Source organism: Quercus lobata, chromosome 2 (genome assembly GCF_001633185.2).
Source record: "Quercus lobata isolate SW786 chromosome 2, ValleyOak3.0 Primary Assembly, whole genome shotgun sequence".
Classification (NCBI taxonomy): domain Eukaryota; kingdom Viridiplantae; phylum Streptophyta; class Magnoliopsida; order Fagales; family Fagaceae; genus Quercus; species Quercus lobata.
Window position 1 is genome coordinate 68,349,787 of NC_044905.1, and position 9,388 is coordinate 68,359,174.

The 9,388-nt window shown below is 38.3% G+C and overlaps 1 protein-coding gene across 1 annotated transcript; it reads left to right on the forward strand.

Moving 5' to 3' along the window:
• The first annotated feature begins 8,995 nt into the window (after positions 1-8,995).
• Positions 8,996-9,388, forward strand: LOC115969116 (uncharacterized mitochondrial protein AtMg00810-like). Its single transcript, XM_031088688.1, has one exon. The coding sequence runs from the start codon at positions 8,996-8,998 to the stop codon at positions 9,386-9,388; it is 393 nt and encodes a 130-aa protein (XP_030944548.1).

Sequence of the window (9,388 nt, forward strand, 5' to 3'; positions counted from 1 at the left end):
GCTCTGAAGTCACTTGGGCACCATCAGGATTCGCTCGAATCTCCTGAGGGTAGAAGATGTTCTCGGGCAGTCTTAGTGCAGAATCCGCAGGAATTCCTGCAGCATCGAGAGCATGAGCCCAGGAGATACTGCAGTAATCCCTGCACACCTCGGGGACCTCCTCTGATAGCCTGGCCTCCGTCTCCTTAGCCCCAAGCTGGCGAGCAGCATTCTTCTCAGCCTCTGTAGCCTCTCGGATCAGCTGAGCCTCCTCTTTGACCCTTCTCAGTTCATCCTCGACCTTTTGCAAGGCAGTTTTGAGATCCTGCACTGCCTGCTTCTCGGTGACAAGGTTGAGCTGCGTCGAGTATAGCTTCTTGCGCTGGTCCTCCGCCTGGGTCTCGGCGCTCTTCAGACCAGATTCTGCACTCTTGCGCCGGTGCTCCGACTCCTTGAACTCGTTTGTGAGTATAAGGTGATCGTGCCTGAGGGACCCCAAGGTCTTCTCCACCTCCGTCCGAGCCTGGATCTCGACCTCAGTCCGATTACGTTCACTTCGGCAGAATTCCTCAGCCACAAATACCTGCTGAGTAATCTACAGACAAAACCAAAATGCTTTAAAAATATCTAACGAGATCAAAAGAGTTAATGAAACAGTAGAAGGATCACTTACCATCGCGAGATCCCTTTTAAGGGATAGGAAGATCTCGGATTGAGAGAAACGCCTGTAAGCCTCCATGTCCCGAGGAAGGAGCAGGGGCTGCTCTAAGGCCTCAGCCACGTACCCAGCTCGGCCGCGGTTGTACTCTCTGATCGAGGCATTATAAGGGATTGCAACCCCCTCCAACTCCAATTTGGGGCTCCATACACGCGGAGTAACACGTACATCCGCAAGGCTCTCCTCGTCCCTACTCTCCGAGGAATTGCCCCTTCTGCTCCTTGGAGCCCGAGCAGTCTTCTGCTGCTTGGTGGGCTGAGCAGCCACCTCACCCTCCTCAGGGGTGTCAACCGGTCTCTTCTTCTTCAGGTCCGGATTGACCTTGAGACCAGGTTCCAAAGTTCCTTGAGGGACCACGGGAGGAAGGGCCTTGGCTTGTGGTGGAGGTGGTCCCTTCGATGATTGGCCTTTCCCTCTGGAACCCAACAGCTCCTTCAGAGATTTTCCCTTTCCTGCCATGGGCTCCGTCTCTTCGTCCGAAGTATCGTCCGAGCAGATAACAAGGGAAGGAGCACCAACTGCCGAATGTCGATCCCGCTCTCCTTCGGGATCGGAAAATTCCGCTAAGGGGGATTGCTGGACTTCCTCCTCAAAATGGAACTCGTCTATCTCTTCCTCAAGAGAGAGACGAGACGACTCAGCTTCTTCTTCAACTTGAACGGCAACGCCAGGCTCGTCTGGCGGAGGTAACTGCTCTGCCAAGTAGGGATTTCTAACACCGGGCAACACAACTGGCGGTAAATCGTGGTCGCTAGGAACCCGTCCTTGGACACGTCAATCCTGGCCAGCCTCGGACTGCCAGCCCTTATAGCGTGACCGATCGCCTGGAAAGAGCTGCTTAAAGGTTGATAGCCCAAAACTAGATGAGCCGCACGCAACTGTCCGTCCTCAGAAACGTAAATCTCCGACCTAAGAAGGTAGTTCAACGCTGGCACGTTCACAAGGCTAAGCCGAGGAGCTACGTGAGATTTATCTGCAAGCAACCAAGAAGAGTGGGGTTAGTTCAAGAAATCTACCAGTTATGAGGAAAGCAGTAAAAATAAACCCTCAACACTAATTCCTCTCCTAACAAGGACCGATCCTAAAGGACGCCGCACCTGGGTTTCCTGCCCGAGTTGGACAATGAATACCGTCGAACCACTCCCCAGAAGCAATGAGGAAGTCATTCTTCACGGTCTTATTGGATACCGGGAGACAAGAGATCAACCTAACGTCCTCGTTCCGGGATTTAAGATAATACCCCTCATCCCCGAGGCGGTGACACTCGTACAGATAGGCCACATCGTGCCAAGTAAGGCCTAGGTTCATCCGCTCATCTAGGACATCTACACAGCCTAATATCTTGAACATATTTGGGGCACACTGTTGCGGCGCCAACCTATGGTTGAACAAGTATTCCCTGGTAATCCTACGCATGGGAAGCGTCATCCCTCCCTCTATGAAAGCAATCATGGGGATGACAACTTCTCCCGGACGTTTATCTGTCACTATTCCTTCAAGAGGACAGTACCGCAGCCCAACCCCCGGGGGGATGCGGTATTTAGCCCTAAAGACCTCCATAGCGGCCGGAGTATTTACTAGTTTCTCGAACCTACCCATCTGAACTGAACTGGGAAACGAAAGTAAAGACTGAGCAGAAAAGAAGGGTCCGAGGAGAGAATTGAAACGACGAGATGAGCGAAATGTACTGGTACCTTCACAAAACGCTTGATGGGATGCCTGGAAATCACTCGTAGACGAGACGTTTCGCAGAAAATGGTCACGGCGGCGTAAAGGGCGCAAGTGCTTGTATGTCTCTGGGTTTCGCTGTAGATCTCTGGAGCCCTTTGAGGTTTATGAAACGCAGATAAAAGAAGGAACTGAACCCCCCCTGACGCCTTATATAGTCAGGAGGAGAGAGAGGAAATCACTCCTGCCTAAAAATACGCGAATGGACGATGGTCGTTCGATCCGCGCCACACCGTTGGATGAAGGGAACATAACGCCTCCGGAAATTAATGGCCACGCCTCGAAAATTGTGGCACGTCAAAGGTCACGATCTGCACACGCGCCCCAGGTCCTCCTTATCCCTATCCACTCATTAACATCAAAACCCCGCTTTTCTCCTTGGAAGGAGATAAAAACCGGAGTTTTGAGGGGCTATTGTGGGGCCCGGCCCAAAAATAATGGGCCACTCCAAATCCAGGCCCATCCGAGAAACGTCCTTTCCGAGGAGAGGCCACACATGAAGCGTTACTCAATCCCAGCAACACCCAGGAAGCCTGTCCGAGGAGAAACTCCTCCTCGGACATCACGAAGCCCAAACCAAGAGCCATCCCCAACCAATTCAGTTCACCCTCCAGACATATAAAATGAATAAAATCCAAAATATCCCTCGAAAAGCTACCACCACATTAATTGCGCCCCAACCAACCTCTTGGCCGCATTAATGAGGAAAAGACCCCTGAACAGTACCGCCTTGGCCTCTGCAACTCACAAAGGGAGTGGTGAGGGCGGCTGATGGGACAGGCGCTCAAGTGGATGCTTAGATGATCAACAGGTGTAAGGTTTAGATGAAAGAAGGAGAGCTATATAATGTAATGCAGTCCCCCAAAGAAAGGGATGGAAAAAAAAAAAAAACTGTAAGAAGACCTAAAGAGAAAAGGAATATAAGGAGACTTGAGAAATCTTTCCCGTGTATTTATCTTCTGTAACCACCTTATCCATGCATTCGACCGAACGGGCTCACTGAAGCCAAGTTCTTTCACCCATTCTCTACGAACATTTATTGTGGGTTGCGTCTTGAGTCAAAGCCTGATCATTAGAATTTGGGCCAAGAAAATCGTGCAACTACATATATATATATATATATATATATATATGTATGTATGTATGTATGTATGTATGTGTCTGTGTATATATATTATAATAAATATAAAAGTTTACTATAAAAAATTTCCTTAATTCAGAACTAATTATTCATGGTTTTAGACTTTAGTATCAATTAAAAGGGAAAAATAAAATAAAAAATAAAATAGAAAGCTTAAAAGTTACCATTGCATACTAAGAAAACAAATAATACTAATAAATTAATGCAAATAAGTTACCATTCTGTCCTAACAAAAATTTAAAAATTACAAAACTTAAAAAAAAAAAAAAAAAAACTTTTTTCTGTACCGGCCGGTATTGCCCGAAATTGGCCAGTACGGCCGGTATTTTTTCCGGTACGAAACAGGAGGTCAAGCGTACTAGATTGCTGGCCGGTACGGTATATTCTGACCATACCGGCCGGTACGGTACGGAATCGACAACCTTGGTTTCGACTTTTGAGTAGACTAAATATTTTGTGGTTTGCTCCGAAAAAAAAAAAAAAATAATAATAATAATTGTGGTTTACAGCTTGCTTGCATATTGTATTATTTTATTCTTAGCTTTGATAATAGGCTATCTGTTTTGTGGTTTACGGCTGAGAAAATTTGTTGTAATTGGTATATTATATGCACGTGTTCTTTTTTGTTCTTTTGAGTATTTCTAGTTATGATGTCTACTCTTAATGATAATTTTTTATCATTAAATTAAGTATTTATATGGTTTATAATTTTTTTTGGGAATCTACAATGCCCTTTTATACTCCACTATTTTATTTATTTATTTTTGTAGAATGACATATTCCGTAAAACTAAAAGATCCAGTTAAAGAAACTAAAAGATACTGGAGTTAGCATTTCCCTTTTTATATTACTAGTTTTGATACAAGTGCATGCAAGACACGTAAAAAACACTATTAAAGAACATTTATAGTAATTCTATCGTGGCTTGCTTTAATCAGAAGCTAAATTTATCTTTAACATTTAGAATGAGAAACAAAAATTTACTAGTAACAAAATTACTTTAAAGAGTACTATTTTATTATGCCATGCTAAAACTAAAATCTAGGGTCTATAATTTCATAATTTGTATTTTTAGATGAGAGCCTTCCATTATATCTATGCTAGAAGAAATTGTTCAACAACTGCATTTCAAAGAAATATAAAATAACTATAAGCTTTTTTATTTTTTATTTTTGAGAAAAAACAGCTATAATTTTTTTTCTCAACTATAAGTTAATTATTCATAAATATAATATGTAAAAGTAACCTAAACATTAAAATGAAAATGATATTTTACCTTCGTCTTACTTAACCAAAAAAGAAAAGAAAAGAAAAGAAGAAGATATTTTACCTTCATCTCATAAAAGTGATATAAGGTCATTTTCACGATATTCGTTCTAATTTGCAATATAACACTACCACCATTAACAACAATAAAGCCTAAATCTTAAAATTTTGGAACTAGCTATAGATACTCAATAGATTAGTTATGATGGCTATGGAGATAAACCATCAAACAATAATTATATTCCTGAGCTGAATTTAAAGGTAAATGTGTCGTGTTGATCAAGATCAATTAGAGGTAGTATCAAATGATTCTAATCTTATGAAGAAACCTGGAGTTTCTCAAACATATCCTCAATGGGTATCTATTCCTACACGCACAAAGTCCAAAATTTTAAATTAAGAGAACCATTTTCACAAATAAAAATTTTAAAGATTACTCAATGGGTATCTATCCCTCAGATTAAGTTTCTGTCACCATGGAACAATATCCACCAAAGAGCTTAAAGATTACTTATTCAAATTAATTTTTGAGCATAGGATTCTATTGAATTTTGGGGTCCTGGGAAAAAAAAATTGGACCTTGTTGTGCTTTGCATTGAGCTCTTTGATAATATGCTCGTATATTCAATATCTTAAATTAGCTCGAATTCTCAAGACCAAACTATAAAAAGAAAAAAAGAAATTCATATTATTCTCATGGTTTCGGATTTAAGCCCCAAACAAGTTACAAATTTTCACACTTTTCCTTTACTCTATACTTATATAAATTTCTCAGCTACCAATCAAATCTCGTTAACTAAAAATCAATTATTCAATGTAATTTTTGAGCAAAAGAAATGTGACCTTGGTTAATTAATTCAAATACCCAAGATGATTAATTATTCAAATTGCATGCAATAACGTGGAGACACAAACAAATCACCAATTTAAACTAGATTAAAATAAAAAATAAATTGACACAATGATTTGTTGACAAATGGGGAAAACCTTTGTAGACAAAAATCCTACGAGGGGAATTTCAGATTACCACTCTCGAAGAACTCACTAATTAAGAACAAGTGATTACAAGTATAAGGAATCTTATTCCACTACCGTCCTATCCTAAAATACTAACCTATAGTTAAACCCTTATGCTAATCTTTAATTAGACTTGATCCTGTAGAAACTTTTTCTTGTATGAATTCCAATTCGTGACTAACAGCATAACAACTTGATTGTTGTTGTTTGATGCAAAGTTCTTCAATCCATAATTGTAGATTTGAAAGCAGCTTGGAACATAACCCTAAAGTGCATAAGAAGTCACAGCAACTTCACAAAAGTGTGTATCTCAATATCAGTCTCTGTGTATTTGATGACAGCTATAAAATATTGATTTTATATCCTTGGGGAACTTAGAGCACAAAATTTAGAAAAGCATTGTCATCAAGGGCTGAAAACAGAATTGGAAATTCAAAATCCACAAAGCTCGATAAATAGGAGGTGTCAAGCTAGGTATTGAGGTTTATTAAATCTTGATAGATCGGAGGTGTCGAGACAACTTGTTTTAGCTTTTCTTGTACTGTTTCTTGAGTAATCTTCATGTCTTCAATAAAACCACTTGTCATAATATTCTTGAAACTACTTAGATCTACCAAATTACAAGTAAAATATGTTTTGTCATAGAATATATTAGTTACATAAAAATATGACTCTAAAAAAACAAAATTAACATAAACAGTAAATTCTATACACACCTCTTGAACAAAGTAACTCACATATTCTGCTGCTAATCTCAATATTCTCACGGAAAATTCAGAAGATAAAAAACTTGAACTCTTTCCATCCCAGTCGTTTTGCCTTTAATATCCTTAGGGGCAAGAATGTATTAGTAATAGAAAATAAAAATATAAAGAAAATGAAAAGACAAACCATAACCAACCTCCTCCCCCCCCCCCCCAAAAAAAAAAAAAAAAAAGCAAGCTCATCCCACCTTTTTTTTACATTCATGCTGTTTAACTTTTTTGAGGTTAAATTGTCAAACAAAAAAGCAGCTCAGCTCAGCTCTCCTTTTTTATATAGACTAGTTTTGAACTGTGCCTTTCGTGGAAGACATTTTGATAACAAAGAAAGGTTAAGAGCCATGTAACTTTACTATCTAAAAGAAAAAAGAAAAAAGAAAGAGAGAGAGAGAGAGTCATGTGGAAAACTTGGATTCAAACCCCCTACCCTTTGCTGTAAGTGTAAAATAAAATAAAATAAAGAGAAAGAAAGTCTTGAAAATTGAAGAGGATTACTTAAGCAATTAAAATTTAAGATAAAGCAACAATAAAACTACGCTAGTAAGATTAATCCAAAAGTCTTAAAATTTAAAAACACAACAAATTCTATGATTCAATATGAAATCTTATAAAATATGATTCAATATGAACTTGTTCTTGCTTTCCAACCCACAGTGCATATAAAATACGAGGCTTTTATCATGATTCTACCATCCTATGATTCAGTTTGACATTCTATTTATTCAACATCATCCATATTCAAAATGATGGCTCAGTGACATTAGCATAAGCTACAAAATGCATTTTCCATAATACGTTGTTCTAAGCTTGGCCATCCTCATTATTGCACTTCTATCCTTGGTCAATGAAAAGAATTTCTACTTTCATAATTTCAGGCTCTGATAAGTGCATCTTTCCAATATAATTAACTTCATCAAATAGATAATGACTCATCTTTGCCATCCCCACAGCTCATGTATATATATATATATATATATATATATATATATACTCTTTGAAAGATGGCAATAAAGATTTCAGTGACCTATAAAAAATAATTCAAGACTACAACAACAACAAACAAAGCTTAGTCCCAAAATTCAAGTAAAAAAATGGGGTTGTTCTCTCAACAAAATTGGGATAAGGTTAAGTTGAAATATCCTAATTCCATATTAATCCATTAAGAAGTGAAATCTCTTTAGGATATAACCATGATATTGAACGAGTTCGATAAAGCAAGTATAGCATAAATCAAGTTTCTACAATAAGACAACAATAATAAATTCCTATAGGTGTCTTTTCTTATTATTTCTTATGTGGATCTTTATCAGTTATGCTTAATAGGTTTGGCAGGCTTTTTCCAGTAGGCAATAACATTTTGGTACTTTTTTTTTTTTTTTTTAGGTAGTTCATTTGAATAAGATATACAAATCAAAATTTGGTACAAGTTATAAATTCTTTTAGTTACAAACTTACAATCAAACCATCCTCCAATGAAAAATTGCGGTCCTTGAAGAACAACTATCTACATCATACATGAAATCAATTACTAAGATCAAATCCTGTAGAATGAGAATGAAATAGTAGGTCAGGTCCAATTAAGTCCTTTACAAAATTTACTTTCCTCGCTTGAATAAATAAAATACATGGATTGTCAATTTAACAAATTTACACTTCTCCTAAAATAAATGAATTGAATGCATTATATTTTAAACTTTATGTATCTTGCAGCAAATTGAATTTACATGTTTTGAAACAATAAGAGCATGAGCATTTATATCTTATGTGTCGGCAAGTAATATTAATGTTATCACAATAAGAGCAACTAAACTTGTACTTAATTATAAATACCACTTACTTTCTTTACCATTAAATCATATAAAGGGCATTCACAATTTGATTCCAGCAGGCAGGTAGCTATTGCTGTGAGCTGTCAATGGGATTTGAAGCAACTTGATGTGTCAAATGCTTTCCTTCATGGCTATCTCAAAGAAGAGGTTTAGATGCATCAACCCCCCAGGATATGTTGACTCTACTCATTCAGATTATGTTTGTAAATTATATAAGTCACTTTATGGTCTCAAACAGGCACCCAGGGCACGGTTTGAATGGTTTGCATTTCATTTGCTTCATTTGGGCTTTGTTGCTTCTATGGCAGATAGTTCCTTATTTGTTTACAGCTCAAATCATACCATCATCTATCTTTTATTGTATGTGGATGATATAATAGTTACTGGCAATGATTCTGCTTAGATTCACAATTTGATTACAGCTCTTGGTATGGTGTTTGAACTTAAGGATTTGGGGCCTCTTAACTACTTCTTGGGTATTTAGATTACTAAGACATCTCATGATCTCACCCTTACACAGTCCAAATATGCCTCTGATGTGCTTCACAGATTCAATATGGAAAATTCCAAGCCTACAAAAACACCCCCATGCCCTTCCACAAGGCTAGTTCCTCATGATGGAGTCACACTTTTTGATCCTACTCAGTACAGGAGCATGGTTGGTGCTCTCCAATATTTGACTTTCACTCGTCCAGATATAGCTTTCATTGTGCATCAATTGTGTCAGTTCATGAGTCATCCTACTACTACACATCTTGAGGCTACTAAACATGTTCTCCGTTATATCAAAGGCACCTTAAATTTTGGGATTTCTTTTACTCCAAGCCCATTAACTCTCACTGCTTTTTCAGATTCAAATTGGGCTGGAGATCCTACAGATGGGCACTCTACTACAGGCTTGGTTGTTTTTCTTGGGCCTAATTCTATATCCTGGTCTGCTAAGAAGTAG